Here is a 23,060-nt window from a genome sequence, read left to right on the forward strand (position 1 = left end):
CTAACATCTTATCTAGATAGCTAAAGTCTACAAAAAGTAAATTATGCATTAATGTAGCTTTAAACTTATACAAGGCTGCTTTGCTATCTGAACTTCCTTAGCAACCCTCCAAGTTATCATTACTTTTGTCTACAGCAATCAGGGTAATAATTTATAGTGAGATTCATCTAAGGTTACATTACTAGTATTTGTACAGTGCTTTACAAGTTACCCATTAAATATATAGTTAAATGTGCACATCAGAACATTGAGTCCTGAGAGATGTTTAATCTGCAGTCTGTTCACAGATCTCTGGAAAAGAGGGAGTACAGTAAAATGCCTTATTACTCTCAGCAGGCTCCACTTTCAACCTATAAGGGGTCAGGTGAATTTAGAGAACAGTTTGAGGAAATTTCAGTCTTTTATGCAGCTCTCACACAGAGGGTCCAAACTTCCATATTTTGAAACAGGCTGCATGAAGGAGGCCTCGAGGCAAATTAATCATGCCGAAGCACAGTTTATGTTCTAGAACATGAAAAGCAAAGTAGAAAAAGAAATAATCTTAATGGTAATGTTTTTGTATGGTGTTATTTTCCTAGATACTCAGTTATACAAAATATTTTAGAAATCTAGCAAGTTGTACATAGGAATGGGAAGCTATAATTGTGAAGTAACAAAAAGCAGTCCATCATATGTGGGTGATCTTTAGAATGCATTATTGTGCTTGGACCATACAATTTCACAGCAGTAAACGTTGCTGGCTTACATTGCAATGACCAATTCAGGAAAACTCATTTCATCTAGGCCTGGGTAAAATAGTTGGCTATTAACATTTGAAAAACTAGGTTGACGTGATGTTCACTATACGAAAACATAAAAAGGTTGGAAAAATGGTTGTGAACGTTTTCGCCATCCGCGAGACTTTCCTCCGCGAGCAGAAAATTGCAGTCGCCGTTTGCTTGTAAGAGTGGACATGTGGATGCTCCATGGGTTGGAATTGATGCAGAATGCCGCAGATTATCCACAAGGGAGGCAATCGCGGATTATGTAATTCCCAATTCAAACACGGCCATTTGTAAACAGCCTCTCTGTCTCTATCTGTCTGTCTGTCTCTCTCTCTGTCTCTTTCTTTATGTTTCTCTGTGTCTCAGTCTCTCTCTCTATCTCTATGTCTCTTTGTCTCTCTCTCCTGAGTGTCTCTGTCTCTCTTCACTGCTTGCCCTTTGTGTGTGTCATCGTGTCTCTTCTCCCCTCACATTCAGCTTCACTCTTTGCTTTGTCTCCCCTCTCCCCCTTGCATCTTCACTCTTTACCCTGTCTCTCCCTCCCCCTTGCATCTTCATTGATTGCCTTATGTGTCTCTCTCTCCCTCCCCCTTCTGTGCAGCTGCACTGATTGTCATCTCTCTCTCTCCTTCCCTCTCTCCCTCTTGCAGCAGCACTGATTGCTATTTCACTGTTATCTGGCTATGGCTTCCTAGCAAGGACGCTTAGCAACACAACACTGTACTCCCCCTTGGGCTGACACAGCAGCGCTGCCATAGGCTTAACATTGTAACTTTACACTCACCTGACTACTCGCTGAATAAATTAAACTGAAGTTTTATGATTTTATAGCAGTCGTGAGCATGTGTGTCATATAATGACACCAACATCAGCCACCAAAGTTACAGCAAAGGGGTCAAAGTGAGGAGCAAGAAAAATCATGAAGGGTTTATTTATATTAGATACTAATATAAATATTAAATTAGAGAAAGCATTTGTGAATAGCGCCAAGCGAATTGAATATTTGTCGAATATTGGGCTCACCAGTCTAGTATATGTTAAATAGTACTGCTATAATTTTTTGCTCCACTTTCTAACTTTCTCAGCCACACTCTTGCAGAGTGTTAAGTCAGCAGTATGCAGTCCTAAGCTCTAGCTCATGACCTGAAGGTTGCGAGTTCAATCCCTGAATGGTTGTTCAATCCGCACATGGTTCAGGTAGCCGGCTTCAGGTTGACTCAGGCTTCTATCCTTCCGAGGTTGGTAAAATGAGTACCTAGCTTGCTGCGGGGTAATAAATAAATTATCTGAAAGCTCTGCGAAATAGGTTGGTGCTATACAAATAACAAGTCCCTTCCCATCTATCTCATATCTATCTATCTGCAAAGTGGGCCACCAAAAAGTATCCCAGTACCACACTCCTATGAAAGCTGTGTAAAACAAAACTGTCTTTATTGCTCATAGCAACCAATCAGAGCACAGCTTTCATTTTACCTCAGTAGTATAAGACATGAAAGCTATTTTGTGATTGGTTGCTATGGGCCACAAAATACAGATTTTCTTTTAGACAGCTTTCATAAGAGTGTGGTGCTGGGATAATTCTCCCACCCTCTATCTCTTGTAATGAGCAAAACTGAAGTAATGCTGAAGTAAAACATAAACATAAAGCAATTGTGTTCCCTGACTTAGATTTTGTGGCAAAAAGGGAGATACTTTCTGGCATATTTATAGGAGCTCCAGCCCTAGAACCTTTACTATAAGGGGATTCAAGGAATTGTAAAATGTGATTGTTCCCAGCAAGAGAAACCATGTAATCTTGTAGATATGGTACCTTTTAATGGCTAACAAAAATACATGATGTAATAGCGAGCTTCCGAACCAACGCAGGGTTCTTCTTCAGCCTTAAATGGAATAGATCTGAAGAGGCATGAATATTTATACACACTAATAACATACATACTTATGACAAGGCACAGATATGGATGTGATTGGTTTGCACTTAAAAGGAATTCTGCAACAGCAAACAAACTTTTTTAGGCACTAATAGCGGAGTGAAAGTTTTTTGGTCCTTAAATTACTGTTGGGGGGGTTGTCTGGCTAGAAATGCTACAAGAGGTATGCAAACTTTTTGAACCAAACACTGATAAGGCTATTACATCATGTATTTTTGTTAGCCATTAAAAGGTATTATATCTACAAGATTACGTGGTTTCTCTTGCTGGGAACAATCACATTTTGCTTTACTGGCTAACACCGTACCAATCCTTTGTTTTCATTACACCTAATAGAGGAATTGTAACTACCTATTAAATTAGAGACATTTTACATAGGATGATTGTTGGGTGCTAAAGCGCCCTTCAGTCATCTCAGCGATTTTTGCACTTGTGCTTCCACGCAAGAATGATATTCACTCACTGAATAGAGACAGACGGAGACGGAGATTGTTTTCAGCCATCTATCTCCATTTACAGTAAACAGGCAGTCGTTCATAGATAAACAATTGCCTGTTTACACATGCTGATCGCCATTTGATTTTTATGCCTACAGAAATTGAACGATGAATGATGAGCAAATAAATTATTGTTTGTCATTCTGTCACTGGCAGTGTTCACACTGAACGATTATTGTGTAGATTTGTACAATCCAGCAAGAACCAGAACAATAATTGTTCAATGTAAAATGGCCCTTAGCCAATGGTGGTAATCCCCAAAAAGGAGAATAGCAGCAGAGAAATTTGTGGTAAAGAGTGGCCATAAAAATATGGTCTTAAAAATAAGTGGAAAATCTCTTATTATAAAAAAAAATTCTGAAGCTATAAATGTCTTATTGGAATAGCCCTTTAAACCTGCACCAAAGTCATCTGCCTGAGCCCCTACTTTGCTGTATGTATAAACAAAAGCTTTTTTGATGTGCCTGACCACCATTATATTGGTTTTAGAATGACTGAAGGGTTAGAAAATGTGACATGCATGCTATAAGAAAACATAATGTACCTTTTAATAACTCACCGCATACCATACTAATACAATGGGAAAAAAGAAACCATATAATAAAGAAAAAAGAAATAATTATAAATGTCTGTGACAGACATGGGGTTTTCCTGAGAATAAAAGATCAGTAATGGTCAATCTTGGTCTGAAGCCTTCCATGAGGTGAGAAGTTGATATACTTTTGTGCCCAAGCTGTTTCTTTGTATTTTGCATTTTTCATGTTTCTGTAGATTTCTATTCTTTTAATCATATGCTTTGACAGCTTGTAAGTCCCTATTATTATACCTTTTATTATCCACCAGACAGCTTGTTGCACTTCATAAATGGTTCCGCAAAAGTATATCGAAGCATGAAAATTCACAAAAGATGATTGTAGAAATAGGAATACCATGGGTTCAAAGAAAAAGATCAACAATAATCCAGCAAAACTTTTAAAATACACTAGAATAAAACAAGAAGCCGATAAAATAGAAAAACTGAAAGGTCACTTAGGGAGAGAGGGAGTAATATATATCATTCCTACAATAGGCATCTTACGAAATGAAAGTCACTCTCTAATCCACTCAAAGAAATAAATACTATGGCCTTTTAAAATCTCAGCTAATACTAATTAATCTGGTTTGCAAAAACGGAAGCTATTGTTTCGGAGGAATTCTTTGCATCTGTTGGTTATAAAAATAGGACAACATTCTTGTACAGCTGTAATCACTTGCGCAGCCTCGTTGCTTAGGCATTATTAGCTCAGGACAGAAAATAAACAGATTTGACAGAATAGTGCATAATTTCAGACTTGAAATGCGTTATTTCTCGAGGTATAAAATTACTGCATTCATCTATGAATTCCCTGGCCCCCTCAGGCATGGATGACATTTATACACACAAAGCGCTAACATGTAAAGAAACTTGCATGCCACAGTTACGTGTTTCCTTGAACTATTCTTACGTGTTTCTAATTTATATTCTATATTTATGTTTTTATAGGAATTCCACATACTGCATGAAAGTTTCTATATCCTTGGCAGTAGGGGACAATGACACTGGATTTTGCTATAACTCCAAAATGAAATACTTTGAAAAAGCTGAACTTAGCAAAAGCAAAGAAATCCTATGCCCAGAGATAGAAGATTTCATTATGCCATACAGGGAGCCAGAAATCAAGTGGTACAAGGTACAGTACAAGATATATTTGTGCTAAAGTATACATTTATCAATGCAAGTTGTACTGTAAACTCAGCACTGTAAAGCAAAAGGTCTATATTTTTTAATGATATATGCAGGTTTCAGGTTTGTCATACTATAGACGTAAATAGATTAAATATGTTTGGCACCGTTCATATTTGGGTCATGGTTTCGATATATAAAGAAGCCATACCTACTCAGATAAATCCATTTCACCACGGATACAGATGAAGCCTAATGACCCCTATTGAATTTAATAGTGTCTATAAGGTATCCTTCAGATTACTGGTACCATGTCTCCCCAAAATAAAACCTACCCCCAGAATAAGCCCTACCTTGGTTTTCAGGGAGGTTTGAAATATAAACCATACCCTGAAAATAGGGCCTAGCTACAATACGTGAAAAAAAAGAAGCAATACTTACCTAGCAGGTGCCATCCATGTCCCTCCTGCTGGTCCCCCCAGTTCTGGCAGATATCGCAATGAATGGCTGTAATTAGTTCATCGAGCACTGCAGTGATTGGCTAAGCTGCGGCCCTCGAGAACCAATCAGAGCAATCAATTGCTGGAGGCGGGGTTTACAAAACCCATTACCAGTAAGTAGAGATGAGCGAGCACCAAAATGCTCGGGTGCTCATTGCTCGAGTTGAACTTTTTGTAATGCTTGAGAGCTCGTTTCGATTAACGAACCCCGATGAAGTCAATGGGAAACTTGAACATTTTTGTATGGGACCAATGCTCCGCATAGGTGATGACTTGTCAAACACCAGAAAACATCAGAAAGTCATGGAAACACCACAGAAACGGATAGGGAAGGGCAGGGGCAGCATGCATGGCTGCATCTAAGGCTCCCAGGTCCCACTATTAAGCCAAAATGGGGGCAAGAGCCTGGCGGTCACCCCCCTAACAATTTACTTGGGTCAAACCCTCATTAGCAAGGCGCACGCGCTGGCACATCTTAGCCAAGCACCACACTACCTGCAACCAAGGACAATCACTGCCTGTGGGTGAAACCGCTACCTCTTCTCCTGGGTTACATGCTGGCATTGCAGTCCAACCCCCCAGCATGGCACTGCGTCCACAGCGCACACAAAAGTTTCCCTGTGCAGCGTTCAGCTGCCTTCATGCCACACGCTCGCTTCATAGCCACACCACCCTCATGTCTATTTATAAGTGCGTACAGGATGAGGAGGAACCGGGGGCACACACTGCAGAGGGTTGGCAGGAATAGGCAGCGACCCTCTTGGAAAGTGTGGGCGATAGCCCACAATGCTGTAGAGAATTGATGATAAATTGACGTACAATCATCATTCCAATCCCATGCTAACTCCCTCACAAAATTGTCAGAAGCCGCAAATGTGGGCATAAAGGGGACTCAGGTGCCAGCACTTCTACACATCTCCACAATGCAGCAATACTCTGTGTGGGAAGCACGTGAGCTGGCCCAGGGTTAGGCTCGGTCACAGCCTCCACCTTGTGTGACTCAAGGTGCCACGAGTTACATAGCAATGGGAAATCCATATGTCCCCACACAATTCATTCTGTTTAGGTGTCAGATAGCTCAACACCGCAATGGGAAGTCTTTGAGTTCCCTGGACTCGCCTATGCTGTTGGTGCACAAAGATGGTATTACACAGGAAGAAATCAGAGTGCCCAAACATGGCAGAGTTTTACCCCGCCAAGGACCTCGGCCCACATTTCTACCCTAGTCAGTCAATGTATTTGTGCCAGACAGGTAAAACACCGCAATGGGAAGTCTTTGTGCACCCACAGCATAGGCGAGCCCCTGGAACCCAAGGAAAGTATTACGCATAAAGAAATCAGAGCCCCCAAACATGGCAGAGTTTCACCCTGTCAAGGACCTCGGCCCACATTTCTACCCTAGTCAGTCAGTGTATTTGTGCCAGACAGGTAAAGCACCGTAATGGAAAGTCTTTGTGCACCCACAGCATAGGTGAGCCCAAGGAACTCAAACATGGTATTACACATGAGGAAATCAGAGTGCCCAACCATGGCAGAGTTTCACCCCCCAAGGACCTCGGCCCACATTTCTACCCTAGTCAGTCAGTGTATTTGTGCCAGACAGGTAAAACACTGAAATGGAAAGTCTTTGTGCACCCACAGCATAGGCAAGCCCCTGGAACCCAAGGAAAGTATTACACATAAAGAAATCAGAGTGCCCAAACATGGCAGTTTCACCATGCCAAGGACCTTGGCCTCGGCTCACACCCTCATAAATCGTAAGCAAAAAGCGGACTCGGATGCTAGTGCAGCTGTGAACGTCTTAGTAATGCAGTAACGCTCCTTTTGTTTGGCCCAAACCAGTGTCTCAGATAACTGTGGTAACACGAGAGAAAATACATGTTGCCCAACGCTGATCCCCAGACCCCAAGCAGGAGGATAAGGTGACATAATAAGGCCGAGAAACCATGACCGAGGTAGGACCCACAATACTCTGTGTGGGAAGTACGTGAGCGGGCCCTGGGTCAGGCTCAGTCCCAGCCTCCACCTTGAGTGACCCAAGGTGCCATGAGTTAAATAGCTATGGGAAATCCATGTGTCCCCACACACTTCATTCGATGTAGGTATCAGATAACTCAACACCGCAATGGGAAGTCTTTGAGTTCCTTGGGCTCACCTATGCTGTGGGTGCACAAAGATGGTATTACACAGGAAGAAATCAAAATGCCCAAACATTGCAGAGATTCACCTCGCCAAGGACCTCGGCCTTGGCGCACATTTCTGCCCAAGTCAGTCAGTGTATTTATGCCAGATAGGGTGCTTTGGGAAACAGTTGAGGGATTCTTCGCTCTGGCACTGCCTCTACCCCTGGCCACTCCACTGCCTCTTCCAACCTGTCCTGCAGCTGCACTTGCCTCCCCCTCTGAAGCCCTGTCCTCAGTAGGCTTAGCAAACCAGATGGGGTTAATCACCTCATCGTCCGGCAGCATCTCCAGGCTGATTAATTTGGCAATGTGCACGTTTAAAGCTTGTGCGCGGGTGCGTGGCAGCGTATTTGTGCTTTCGCTTCAACGCTTGTGTTAGCAACAGCTGAACGCTGCGCTGAGAGACATTGCTGGATGGGGTGGAGGACAGTGGATGTGAGGGTGTGGGTGCAGGCTGGGAGGCGCTCATGCCTGTGTCCTGAGAGGGGGATTGGATCTGTGTGGCAGGTTAAGGCACAGGGGAAGAGGCAGTGGTGTAACCCGGAGGCGGTGAATGTCCTTCGTCCCACCTTGTGGGGTGCTTGGCCATTATATGCCTGCGCATGCTGCTGGTGGTGAGGCTGGTAGTGGTGGCTCTCCGGCTGATCTTGGTGCGACACAGGTTGCACACCACTGTTCGTCGATTGTCCATGCTCTCACTGAAAAACATCCACACCTTTGAACACCTCTGCATGGAGGCTTGCAGCGAGGTGGTGCTTTGGGAAACAGTTGGGGGATTCTTTGCTCTAGCCCTGCCTCTCCCCCTGGCCACCCCACTGCCTCTTCCAACCTGTCCTGCTGCTGCACTTGCCTCCCCCTCTGAAGCCTTGTCCTCAGTAGGCGTAGCAAACCAGAGACTTGTAGATAATAGAGGCTGTATGGAGTGGGAGAAGACTCTAAAGCCAGTGGATAGTGCTGGTAACTGCGGCTATCTCAACTCCACCAAAGAAAGGGTATTGTGAGACGCTCTGCACAGCGGCAGAACTGAAATACTTTGCAGTGGCTCAGGAGATATTACAGTACTGTTTAGCGGTGAGACCTCTGTCTAATGCACTGCAGACACAGAACGGTATACCTGAAGTAGTTTGCAGTAGGCTAGGAAATGTTAGAGTGCAGTTTCACGATGAGAGCTGTTTGTACGGCACTGCAGGCTGAGAACGGTATTACGGAAATGCAGTGAACAGGCCTAGATGCGTAATACAAAAGTTGGTGCACTACTACTCCCAGCCAGCCACAACTGTAAAGCACATGGTCAGATGTAGCTCTAAGAAGGGGCTTTGTGGTTCTTGCACGGAGGATCAGGACTGTATAACTTTCCCTATAGAAGTGGCTGTGTCCCTAAACTCTGCGTTATGCACTCCAGACTGAGAACACTATAGTTGAAATGGCCTGCACAGCCCGAGTTGCTTAAAAAAAAAATTGTTGCACTACTGCTCCCAGCCAGCCACAACAGTAATGCACACTATGAAGAGTAGCCCTAAGAAGGACCGTTGGGGTTCTTGACGCCCGGATCCTACTCTAACACTGTCCCTATATCAGCAGCAGCACTATCCCTAACCTCTACCAGCATGCGTCTGAGGCGAGTCGCAGGCGGGACCACTTTAAGTACTCGGCGGTCACCTGATCGGCCCAGCCACTCACTACTGTGGGGGGAGGGGACTGACACGTCACAGCAGGAAGTGATAATGCCTTCCCCGCATGTCTATTGGCTAGAAAATGGCGCTAAACACACGGGGAAGGAAATGCAATTGATTCGAGTACCGTGTGGTGCTCGTCTCGAGTGACAAGCATCTCGAGTTCCCTAGTACTCGAGCGAGCCTCAAGCTCGGACGAGTGTGCTCGCTCATCTCTACCAGTAAGCAATCGTCTGTCGGTGCTGAGAACTGCAAGGAAGCCTGCGTTGACCAGCGGGAGGGACCTGGATGGTGCCTGCTAGGTAAGTATAAGACATCCCCTGAAAATAAGAACCTGTGCCTCTGTTTGGGCAAATTTAATATAACACAGAGTATTATTTTCGGGGAAACATGGTATTTTTGCCAACAAGAATAGTAATGCAAACTGTGCTATTTTATTCACCAAAACGACTAGAAACGCTAATGGAGACACTCATGGATCCACATTGGTCCTAAGCTTTAATTGAAATACATTTGATACATAACTGGAATGTTGTCCCAGCTTTCCTTTTTTGGATATGCTGGATTAGTTATGACCTATAATGATGATTTGGTGGTTTCATCATGATCTACTGTATTGTGATGCATTTTGTTCCCCCTTTGTTTATGCTATTCTTACCGTAATTAGCATAATACAAGTTTGAAATTACCAAATCTAAGTATTAAAGGTACTTAAAATTGATACAAGGGCAGTAGCTTTTTTTACTTTATTGCCCTCAGTTATTGAAACGCAGATTCAATCCAATCTTCAATCTTAATTATTCCAGAAATAATAATTAGTCAATTTTCATAATGACTGGATGTTTTATTAAAATGGGAAATCCAGTCAAAATTATCACCTAGAAGCATTTCCAGGATCACATTAGTGCATTCTGTTATATGTGAGTGGAAATGCGCCTTTGGTCATAATGACCTGTTACTAGCACTCTAATGTGGTGGATCTTAAGAATAATGTTGCTCACTAACCCATATGGTGCTGGGACGTTACAGCCTCAGCTGCTGTATTGTTTGGGAAATCAAAGACCTGGCATGGCCTAAGTGAGGGCACAAAGGTCTAACCATACCGAGCACACTCAGGTAAACATGCATACACTATTAAAAGATTTCTTTCTGATAAGCAGTGGTCAGGTAACAGTGTGCACTACACAGTGAGAGAGTTTCTGTGTGGCCAGCAGGCACAGGATTGATGAAGTGTTCCCCAAGAGGTATAAAAATGACTGGAGCCATCATGGTTCTTTACTACTGTGTATTAACCCCCACCCCTTTAACTCATATCCAAGAAAGTCAGACTAATGTTCTATGCAATAGTGGGTCTGAGACAATGAGAAAAGCTGTAGGCTTCCGAGACTGTGCCCAAGATTTTTGCGATGGGTTTGAGACAGTGGGGATGAAGTAACTGACCAAATGATATGAGGTTTGATACAGTATGTCCAATTCTATATCCAGTTCTAGGAATCCAAATTTAAAAATATATTGACAAACTGGAGAAGTTCAAAAGAGAGCTGCCAAAATAGTGAGCAGTCTGCAAACCATAGCCTGTCATAACAGTTTAAGGATCTGGGAGTATTTAGCTTGCAAAAAAGAAGGTTGAGAGGAGACTTATTAGCTGTCTACAAATATCTGAAGGGCTGTCACAGTGCAGAGGGATCAGCCCTATTCTCATTTGTACAAGGAAAGAATAGAAGCAATGGGATGAAACTGAAAGGGAGGAGACACAAATTAGGTATATGAGAAAAAAACTTTCTAACAGTATCAATGAATAGAACAGGTTGCCACAGGAGGTGGTGAGTTCTCCTTCAATGGAAGTCTTCAACAGAGGCTGGACAGACATCTGTCTGGGATGATTTAGTGATCCTGCATTGAGCAGAGGGTTGGACCAGATGACCCTGGAGGTCCCTCTCAACTTTACCATTCTATGATTTGGTGCAAGTGAGGGAGCTATGTATTTATTAAGCCAACACCCTGAGAATCATTGCACCAACTCATCTGTTTAACCCATTTAGGACCAGCCACCGCAAATTTACGGCGGCTGGTCCTGGGCTTAGAGCACCGCCGATAGTAAAATTACCGCAGTGCTTTAAGTCTCCTGCCTCTGCAATCAGTCAGAGACAGAAACGGGTTATCAGCTGTTAGTGACAGCTGATAACCCGGAGCAGAAGGCAGGAGGGTTTTTTAACCCTTCCTGTCTTCTGCTTCCCCGATATACAGTGCTCAATGAGCACTGTATGGGGAAAGTGAAAGTAACATGTACTTTCACTATGGGAGCCTGAGGGGGTCATGTGACCTCCTGGGATTCCCTGCTACTGCAGAGTTGGAGGGTCAGACTAGACCCTGGCAGCTCTGTAGGTGACTAATGTCACCACAGGGGTTGCTTTCCCCTGAAACTAGGGCTCCTATGGACGCCCCAGCTACAGTGGGAAAGTGTCAAATAAAGGAAGAAAAAAAATATGTGAATGTCCCCCAGAGGTCTTATATGACGTCATGGGGGACATAGATAGTAAAAAAACACAATTATATAAATAAGTAAAACAAAATTACAGAATAAAACAACAATACATACATAAGAAAGAGAATAACACAAAGCAGACGCCAACAAAAACCATCGTCATATGCGCCCTGTAAACCACAACCATACATATTATATATCAAAATGTCCGAAACAAATAGTGGAACCTATTCCCATACTTTATTTTAGTGCAAATATAAAGAATTTTTTTTTTTAATTATAAATGTTAAAAAAAGGATTTTTTTTAGCTTCTTACCCACAATAAAACTAAAAAACGGGGAAAAAAGTCAGTGAAAAAGATATAAAAAATAGTCCTATATGTCATGGGAAAAAAATCGCAGCAAAAATAATTTTGGTAGCTGAAGGAAAAAAAATAGAGCAGTAAAACCGCCACATTGGTAAAATCCATAAAAAGTGTCTGGTCCTTAAGGTACAAAACAGCTTGGTCCTTAAGGGGTTAAGGGAAGTGCTTTTCCTGATGAGAAGAGAAGAGATCAATTAATTACTTTAAACTTTATTTTGCTCCAAAGATGTTTCGCTAGAGGCCCATTGCTACAGACACTAAGTAACTGTCCCTTTTTCCCACAGTGATCAATTTATGTTCAGTACAAAATTAAGTAAAAGTCTAAAAAAAGATAACCTTTTAACTCCATTGTAACCCTCTCTCTCTGCAACTATTCCTGTTGGACGATTGCCTTTGCTCATCATTCTGAACTTTACACTGTGATCTTGGGTGTCCACTGATCTATAGAATGAAAAGGCTTTACAGAATCTTCACACTCCTTTGCCACTGAGAAATTCTGGCTGCTGAAAATATAACAAAACATTTTAAGCAATGGTCCTGTCAAATTAATGGCAAAGTGCTTAGAGATCGCTTCAGATTTCCAGTGACAATAATTTACAGTGTGAGCAGTACCAAAGAGGTTTGAGTTTTCTCAAGAGCCTTTATATCCTCAAAATCATTGGCGGTTTGAGATCACAGTCATCACCAAAGTGACAATGTCTCTCATATCTCTATGACATATCAAAAGATTGTTTTGACTGAATTTCACCTTTAATCATTCTTATGTGACAATGAAAAATATTATTGATGCACTGAAGTAAGAGATTATAGTACTAAGCTATTCAATAGAATGACACAGAATTTCAGTATGAGTAGAGTTAACTTCGACTAAAATTGAAAAAGTCACTTTTAAAATATACTTCCCCCCTTAAAACCTAGACCTGCTGGGGCCTTAATAGCGAAATACTATTTTTCACTTTTGTCTCTCTCCATTTCAGAAGCCCCACCTTTATTCATAGCTATTTAAAGTGTTTTTTTATGCAATCAATTGTAGCTTTCTTTACGCACCATTTGAGGTCGATACATTAGTGTGTAATTTATGTAATTTTTTATTACAAAAATCTGTTGTGGATATTGAAGAAAGTGATTACTTTGTTTTTAGTTATGGATTTATTTATCTTTTTTTTTACAATTGATGGTTTATGCATACAGTAAATAACCATGTTTAATTCATTATTTAGGCTATTGTGGTCACAGGACTAGCAGAATGGGGGTAGGTTTTTTGTTTTTATTTAAAGTCTATCAGCAGTTTTGACCATACAAGGTAGGGACGGTAGAGCAGGGATTAATCATACCTTTGTCCATGATTTTATTATCTGCAGGACTCAGGTAATGAAGTGTTAGTCTCCAACGTACTGCTATAGCAAGTGCTTTAAAGGTAGGCCTTCTCCCTGAAGTACGTTCCACGCTCTCCATTCAGCTGTTCCATATCTCTGACAGGTGACGGGTCCAAGCAGTAGATTGGAGTATCTTAAAGAAGGTCCACCCTAAGAGCATTTTCCAGAGTGTTTATCAAAGAACTTAATCTTTATTTTCTGAGTTTTGCAGTTAATGAAACTATAGATATAGGTTTGTTTAATCCCCTTTCCTCGAACCCTGTCAAAACTGCCAATGGTATCCTTTTTGTCCTAAAAAAAACATCAAATGTAGAGAGGTTACAGACTTTATTTTATTTTTAGATTTTTTTTATTCACAATTATGGATTACTATATACTTCTTTATTTTAAATTTGTAATGTAAACGCATAATCATACATGCCAAAACATTACTTGCTATATTATTATGACCTGGACTGTTGTATGTGAACGTTGAAAGTACAACAGGGCTGACGGTATGGTGGTTTCTCAGTCCTCAAATATGTGACCACAAAGCTTCGGAGACCCCATTGAACATGCTGTGATCAATGGCTGGATCTGAAGTTAATCCAATTCCAACTGTCACAGCAGGAAACAAGCTATCATTAGACAACTATGTGTCTACTTTAGGGTGGCTTCCCACGAGCGTGTTTTTGTGCGTACATAGGTGCGCACCCATGTACGTGCAAAAACACGCGTGAATGCAGGTCCGTGCATTGTTTTCAATGGAGCCGCGGCTGCTGCCGACGCCTCCATTTAAAGCAATGGTCTGCCGACACCCTTGCATTCTTTTGAATGATGGGCAAGAGCTGCCTATGATTGGCTGAGCACCTCAGCCAATCACATTCAGCTCTTTCAGCAGACGGGGATTTTAAATCCCTGCCTGCTGATAGATCAGCACCACAGTGCAGGGGACAGCAGGAGAAGAAGCAGCTGAGCCCTGGCAGCTGAAGGAAGGTGAGTATCTATTTATTTTTGTTTGTTAAACCTCTTTTACTTGATTTTCAGGGAAGGGTTTATATTTAAAGCCCTTCCTTGAAATCAATTGCCAGCAGCAGGATCCCCTACCGCAGCTGACATGTGTGAGAATTGAAGAATTCCTCTGCTGCATCTGTCACAAATGTGGCAGATGTAGCAGCAGGGAATTCTTTTAACTAGCGGGGATGAAGGAAACATCTGCCGATAGCGGCAGATGTGTTCTTTATCCCTGCAGGGGTCTCGGCAGCGGCGGACAGGTAAGTATACTTATTTTTTTTATACTAAAATTTTTCTTTTTCAGGGAAGGGCTTATACGTAAAGCCCTGAAAAAGAATGCAGTGGTGCCGGCAGACCATTGTTTTCAATGGAGATGTAAACACAGCATGGACATGTAAACACACCATACGGAATGCATTGTTGCAAATAAAAGCGTTCTTTTCGTGCGTGCGTATGCACGTACAAAAACACACTTGTGTGAAGCCACCCTTAACCCCTTCATGACATGGCCTATTTTGGCGTTGAGGACCAAGCGATTTTTGGGTATTTTTCCATCTCCATTTTTCAAAAGCCATAACTTTTTTATTTTTCCGTGGACGCGGCCGTATAAGGGCTTGTTTTTTGCGTGGCGAACTGTAGTTTTTATCGGTGCCAATTTTGGGTACATAGACTATATTGTAAAATTTTTTATTTTTTTTTAATGATAGCAGAGAGAGAAAACGCATCAATTCTGCCATAGATTTTTTTATTTTTTTTTTACACCGTTAATCATGCAGCATAAATGAGACTTTCCATTTTTTCTGCAGACCGGTACGGTTACAACGATACCAAAATTCTAACATTTTTTTTAGGTTTTCCCACTTTTCTGCAATAAAAACCCTTTTTTTTGGAAATCTTTTTTCTATTCTAAATTGCTGCATTCAAAGTCACGTAACTTTTTTATTTTTTGATGTACAGGGCTCTATGAGGGCTTATTTTTTGCGAGACGAGCTGTAGATTTTATTGGTACCATTTTGGCGTACATACGACTTTTTTGATCACTTTTATTGCGTTTTTAGTGAGGCAAAATGCTAAAAATGAGCATTTTGCCTCAGTTTTTTAGCTTTTTTTTTAGCGTTTTTTTCGCTGCACAGTCAAAAGCATGTGCAACTTATTGTACGCATCGTTACGGATGCGACAATACCAAATATGTGGGGTTTTATTTTTTTTTTACCTTTTTTTATGCTAATCTGAGAAAAAGCATAAAAAATGGGTTTTTTACTCTTTTTTTTTACATTTATTTTAATTCATTTTTTAAATCTTTTTTTTTTTTTGCACTGTTTGTGTCCCTCTGAGGGACTTTAATCACTGCCCTGATGATCGCTGTCATAAGGCATGGCAGAGCTACTGCTCTCCCATGCCTTATCGCTCATACAGCGATCTCAGGCATAGGCAATACAGGACGCCAGTGTCTGGCATCCTGTTGCCATGGTGACAGGCCGGGCTCTCGCGATGACATTGCGAGTTCCGGCCGGAGACACAGAGGGAGCCACGCTCCCGCTGTGAACTCTTCCCCTGCTGCGATCTACTTAGATCGCGGCAGGGAAGGGGTTAAAAGTGGCGGGCGCATCTCTGATGCCCCCCCGCTGCTGCAGCGAGACGCCGGCTGTGACTGACAGCCGGCTCCCGCTGCGGGATAGCGCTGGATCATATGTGATCCAGCGCTATCTCCAGGACGTAAGTTTACGCCCTGTTGCGGGAAGTACCCCGCTCCCAGGACGTAAACTTACGCCCTGCAGCGGGAATGGGTTAAGGTTGTATGGGACACCCATGCTGGACTTATTCTACTATGCTGTAAAAATGGGGAATATGGAACAACCCCCCCCCCCCCCCCAATAAAGAAACTTTCATCAGTCAACTAAATGGGATGACCCATTACTATCATGAGTGGAAAGGATTCACGCTATTAAGATGAATCTATTCACTCGTATACTATACATTTTTCAGATGCTGCCTATCCCAATCCCCCGTATAGTTTTAGCAAATTTCCAGTGATTTATCTTTAAGTTTATATGGGCTAATAAATGTCCTAGAATTAGGAGCAATATAATGCATTACCATAGAGAAGGGTGTGGCTATCTCTGTCCCTAACTTAATAAAATATTACACAGCGGCAAGAATTGCCCAATGGATAAAGACTTTGGGGGAGGGGGGCGTCTGTGGCTCTATTATGGGTTGACATAGAGGTGTCCAAAATAACTCTGTATACATTCCCAAGCTTAATATGATCAGATAGCCTTATGGTATCTAATTTGTGCAATACTAGCCCGCTCACTTATTATTCTATGCGAATTTGGAGAAACGTCGGTTTTAAATATAATCTTTCTATAAAGCCCTCGAGGCTGCTTCCTTTAATTTAAGATGCGAAATTCCTACCAAGCTTAGATCTAGTTCACTTCCAATGGTGGAAGAATAATGAAGTGACAGACCTTTATCACTTCATAACGGGATCCCAACTACTAACTTTAGCTCAATTTCAAACCACATTTAATCCCCCTGAAGCAAAAAATTATCGAGTCAATCAGGTCTTCCATTCCCTACACTGGTTGAGATTGCCACAGCTCACCCAGATATGACATTGCTTGGAAGACTCTGCTTGCGGGATTCCCTGAGGTAGGGAACTCTGTCTTTGCTATGTAGTATTCTTAATAGTTCTATAGTAGAGGGTAAACTCCTGTTTATGTTAAGGTGGGAGACAGATCTACAAATTAACCTGTCAGAAGAAAGATGGCACCATACTACATAGTTCTTGCAAAAATGTGAGAAAATTCAGATTAGGCTTGCTAACATAATTGCAAGACTGTTATAATTCGGTACTATGCCATTAATGCCTCCTGTGAGGGGATAACAGTGGCATAAAAGGCATATGTATCAGTTTTTGCTATTCTAATAAAAGCCTTTTGAAACTAAAAAGTGGAATATCCACAGTCATTAAAATATCAAAGGGCTGTACGAGATTAGAAAAAGATCTATACTTTTTATTCTTCTGGTACCAATGCAATCCTTGTCCATGATCTGTTTTTTGCACTATAGTTCATCCCCATTCACTTGAGGCAGACCCTTTTTCTAATCTCATGCAACCCTTTTGCAGAAGCTAACATAAGATTTTTTCATTGTTGTAGATTATTGTCATTATTATTATCTTACTTTGTATATTAAGACTTTCATCAACCGCAGGTAGCCATAATTTTTTTTTCTTCAGCATTCTTAATGATAATTTTTTTCAGTGATTGCTTCAATTTAAATTGTTGCTGGTCAACCTTATTTTCTTCATCTCATCCCAGTATATTTATCCTTTCCTTTCATGCATTAATAGAATATAATGGTCTAGTAATTGGTTCATGGCATAGCTATACTTTATGTAGCACTTGTTTACTGTAATAAAGTAAAACGTGCAACAAAAACAGCAACTAAATTCTGACACTTTTTATATTGCCTGTGAGAGATAAAATCCCAAGCCATTTCACAGCTTAAATGGATTCATGCCCATAATGTTCGCTACTAAGAAAAATAGCATCTGAAGCATATTTACTATCCATAGAAAAAACATAAGAAATATATGATTCCCGTACACAGAAATATGCATATACGTATATACTATATTTTACAGCCAAAAGATCTTTGCCAAAATCTATGTTGATATTTGATAGAAAATACAATATTTAGCCAGTTCTTTGCCATATTCTAACTACTTATTATTATTAGATGTGTACTATAGCATTACAGAATATTTTCCAATAAAGATTACTACCATTTAGTTGTTCAGAAAGGACAGTTGGCCAAACATAACAACCAAGAACATTGTCAGGATTGAAAAAAATATTTATGATTGTCCTGTCTCGCATTCAACATCCTTATCTTGTTTTAAGATAACAGAAACCATATTGGCTTGTACCAAACAAGGGCAGTCCCTGATTAAAATCTGATGGAAACCAATCAAGTTCCTAATAAGCAAATTGAAACATGAAGTTAGAAGATAATAACTACTGGTTTGATCGTAACATTTTTTCTGAACTCTAGACTTCTGCAAACGTAATATTGCAAATAATTCAAAAAGAATATAGTCTTACAGCAGTATACATTCCCCATTATGTAATTACAGAATAGGCACTTTTCTGTGCTGCTATATTTTGCCAAATAAATTAATTCACCTTCTTCTAATATACACTGAACACAGCAGTAGGATAGTATATATCAACACGTAACCAGACAGATCTTGACAAAACTCAAACCAGCTGAGAGGGTGAGGCCTCGGTCAGACGGGCGTTTTTTCGCGCGATTTGCGCATGCGCATGCGTCCGGCGATTTTATAAAACCATTGCTTTGCAATGGTATTGGACACATGAGCGCTTTTTATGCGCTCGTCCGATAAATTATAGAACAGAAATCGCAGATCGCACCTATCTGCGATCTGCGATTCCTGTTCTCTTCTCTATATGCGCTCAATGGGGCCGGCGGCTGCAGCGCCGACCCCATTGAGAGCATATAGTAGACAAATCATTCTCCTCTGCAACAGCTGTAACAGCTGTGGCAGAGAAGAATGATGTTTGCCCATTAAATTCAATGGAGCCGGCAATACAGCCGGCTCCATTGAAAGCAATGGGCTGCCGGCGATCGCACGATGAATTTTCGGGAAGGGCTTAAAAATATAAGCCCTTCCCTGAAACTCATCCAGAAATGTGTAAAAACAAAAAAATATATATATACTCACCTGGTCCCGGCAGACGGAGTTCAGCCGCGGCCGGCCAGCAGTTCTCCTGAACTGCTCTGAGTAGTATTCAGCAGCCGGGGATTTAAAATCCCCGCCTGCTGAATGAGCTGCCTCTGTTTAGTCACAGCCTCACCAATCAGAGGCAGCTCTCACTTACCCATTCATGAATTCATGAATGGGTGAGTGAGTGCTGCCTCTGATTGGCTCAGCGGCATCACAATTATCATCAAACACAGACTCCTACACAGAAAAGCATAACATAAAAGTGGAATAAAAAAGTAAAGATGGTGGCATCTGGGTAATTTTAACACAAATCAGGATCTAAAGTAGTCTGTGAGCTCAAGTATCAGTGAATAAAGTCACATATACTAAGGGGCGTAAGATAAATCTCAGTTAAATAGCTATAGTAACCAGAGAAATTATTTAATAGGCAGGCTGATATCTCTGTAGAATAAGTTCATCAGATGTTAGAATCATAAAAACAGTCAATATGAGGAGGTGTGATTTCTTTGTAATAAACAATCTAATCCTGCCAAATTTTAAGAAATATGTTTATTTCTAGAGCTAGTTTCTTAATTATACTGAATAGTTCTTCAAAACAGAAAAATTACTAACTTTTCCCGCCAATGAAAAATTGATGGGGGTTCTGTATCTCTCTATTTGAGACGGATGAGCAGTTTAGCTGCTTAAAAAAGCCAGGCAGTCAAAGAGCTTTGCCAGGTCTAAAATTAGGAAATAGAACCCTGAGTAAAATGGTTTCGGGTGATAAAAGGATGTTCATTCGAAATAGAGTTTCAATTTCCCTTGAAATGTCTTTCCAATAGGGAGGGTGTCTAGTGCAGATGTCTAGCCAGATGTTAGATAAAGTCCAAGAAAAAAAGTATCTCCAACATACTGAATCTCAGAATTATTCAAATTAGCTCTTTTCAAAAAGTTGAGTTTTCTGGAGGAGCTTGGATGGAAACCGGGGAAGACGCTCTTTAAGTGATCCCCACGGAAAAGACCTCTTAAAAAACAGAAAAGCAGTGGCAGCTGATGAGCCAAGGAGGACAAAGGGAGGCAGAGTAGCATGACCTGATGGAGAGCAATGAAAACGGGACCAAAAAATCTCACTGACTTCCTTGTTCTGTGGGAGAGTGGAGAAGAGCAGGAGCTGCAAGATGGAGCCAGATCCGTACTGACTGAGATGGATACATGGACAGAGGACTAGGTAAGAGTCCCCTTGCCCCTCTCTCCCTAGACACAAGCAGCAGCACAGCAGGGGAGGAGGCAGAAAAGGAGAGAGTCCCTGCCCTGCTGCTGACACAGCTACACTGAACACACAACCTATGTGCAAGGAAAGCTCTATATATGGAGCTAACAGTTCATGGACAGAAAGCAAAAGCCCTGTAAACAGAAGACCTGAGAAGGAAGGTATCACCCAAGTCCTAGCTCCCACACACACAGCAAAATCAGTCACAAACACAAAAATAAATTATGACCTATTATAAAATATAGCTTGCACAGACCAAGCTGCATCAGAGAACTACAGATTCTGGATCACGTGAGGTAATTATCCCCCTCTACTCTTCCTTGGTCAGACCTCATCTAGAATACTGTGTTCAGTTCTGGGCACCCCACTTTAAAAAAGACAGAGACAAACTGGAGCAAGTTCAGAGAAGAGTTACCAAGATGATGAGCAGTCTGCAAATCATGTCCTATGAAGAACGGTTAAAGGATCTGGGAATGCTTACCTTGTAAAAAAAGAAGGCTGAGAGGAGACTTAATAGCTGTCTACAAATATTTGAAGGGCTGTCACAGTGCAGAGGGATCAGCCCTATTCTCATTTGCACAAAGAAAGACCAGAAGCAATGGGATGAAAGTGAAAGCGAGAAGACACAAATTAGATATTAGGAAAAAACTTTCTGACAGTGAGGGCGATCCATAAGTGGAGCATGTTAACCCAGGAGGTAGTGAGTTCTCCTTCAATGGAAGTGTTCAAACGAAGGCTGGACAAATATCTATCTGGGATGATTTAGTGAATCCTGCACTGAGCAGGGGGTTGGACCCTATGACCCTGGAGGTCCCTTCCAGCTCTACCATTCTATGATTCTACGATTATAGTAGCAATTGTAGCGCAGAGGGTTTCTTTGCAAAAAAAACTTGCAGAACTGCACACTACATTTAACTGCACTATTCATCAGATGGGAGCAAGAGTGGATCACCTAGAGAATAAGATGAGTAAATTCACAAGCTCTCATAATGAGCTGACCGATGCTTGCTATAAGGTGGCAGAAGAAATAGAATTCATTAAAACTAAAATGGCTGATTTAGGGGATAGGAACTGTCGCAATACCGTCAAGATAAGAGGAATCACAGAAGCCGTCTTATCAGCAGATCATGCAGGCTATGTGAAGCAGCTCATTAAAACGTTTCTACCTACAGACAATCAGAAGGACCTGATTGATAGACCAAACAGGCTACTGCAAACTGGAATGCTTCCAGAAAACCTCCCCAAAGACATGATCATTTGCATCCATTTTTTCCACACTAAGGAAGCCTTAATGCAAAAAGCCTGGAAATCCACTAAACTACCAACGCCGTACGAAAACATACAGCTCTTCTCAGATCTGTCACAGGCGACTATGCCACTCAGGAAGGTTTACCCCATAACTTCTACATTACGGGAAAACAAGATCCTGTACAAATGGGGATTCCTGACCAGGCTGATAATATTCAAAGAGGATACTACCTCCATATTAGTAAACCCAGAAGAAGTTCAGAAACTGGTACAAAAATAGCATATTACTGAGCTAGTAAAGAAGATTTCTCCCATGCATAACCCAGGAATGGTCGAGTCAATCCAAACCGACATCGTAACAATCTTTCTGAGTTCCTGTTGGGCTGCTGTCCTCCTTTGGACCTGCAGTTCCATGTTAGTAAATTTAGAGGTCCCCATCCTATACGGCTGGACTCTTACCCCCAATAAGTCTTCCTTCTGACAGGGGGCCATGATATCGCCCCACTTACTTCTAAGAAACAGATCTAAAAAAGGGGAGGAGATATTGCACTGTATGTTAGGAAAACATTCATTTATCTCCACAGAGATTTAACCTTCAGAGCATGGTAGTTCTATAGAAACTGTTTGGGTAAGAATACAAGGAGAGAACAACAGAAAGGACACTATTATAGGCATTTACTATAGGCTGCCTGGACAAGCAGAAGATATGGATAAACTCTTTCTACATCAGATGACCAAGCTCTTAAAAAAGCATGACAAAGGGATTATGTAAGAGTTTAACTAGCCAGACATTGTTGGAAATCTCTCTCAGGTAAAAGTAATGGATCCAACAAATTCTTATCCGCTACTGCTGACAACTTTATCTTCTAAAAGGTAGAAAAGAAAACAAGGAGACCTGCTATCATGGACCTAATTCTTACCAACAGGGAGGAAATGGTTGAGGAAGTAAGGGTGGCTGGGACCTTAGGAGGCAGTGATCATGCTGTCCTTCAATTTTGGATAAAAAGGGGAGGAAGACCTGAGAAAACTCAGACCTCAATGTTGAATTTCAGAAAGGCAGATTTTAATGAACTCAGAAAGAGGGTAGGAAGAATCCAATGGCTGAATGTTTTTAAGGACAGAAATGTCCAAGAAGGTTGGGAAATATTGCGAAATGTGATTCTCAAAGCAAAATCGTTAAGAATCCCTGAAGGAAGGAAGAATGGGAAACCTTTAAAGAGACCAGGTTGGATGAATACAGAACTTGCACACATGTTAAAAACAAAGAAAAATATTTCCATTTATCAAATGGAAAGAGGGGGGAATATCTGAAGAAGAATATAATGCGGTCTGTAGAAACTGC

General features: G+C 41.4%; 1 protein-coding gene across 1 annotated transcript in view; it reads left to right on the plus strand.

Moving 5' to 3' along the window:
- The window catches only part of IL1RAPL1 (interleukin 1 receptor accessory protein like 1), a 774,220-nt gene that overhangs the window by 178,940 nt on the left and 572,220 nt on the right, over positions 1-23,060 (plus strand). The window contains exon 4 of the mRNA XM_066601569.1: positions 4,715-4,901. Within this exon, the coding sequence (XP_066457666.1) occupies positions 4,715-4,901 (187 nt within the window). The remainder of the gene's footprint in view (positions 1-4,714; positions 4,902-23,060) is intronic.

The sequence above is a fragment of the Eleutherodactylus coqui genome, chromosome 4 (assembly GCF_035609145.1).
Source record: "Eleutherodactylus coqui strain aEleCoq1 chromosome 4, aEleCoq1.hap1, whole genome shotgun sequence".
In the NCBI taxonomy this organism is placed as follows: Eukaryota; Metazoa; Chordata; class Amphibia; order Anura; family Eleutherodactylidae; genus Eleutherodactylus; species Eleutherodactylus coqui.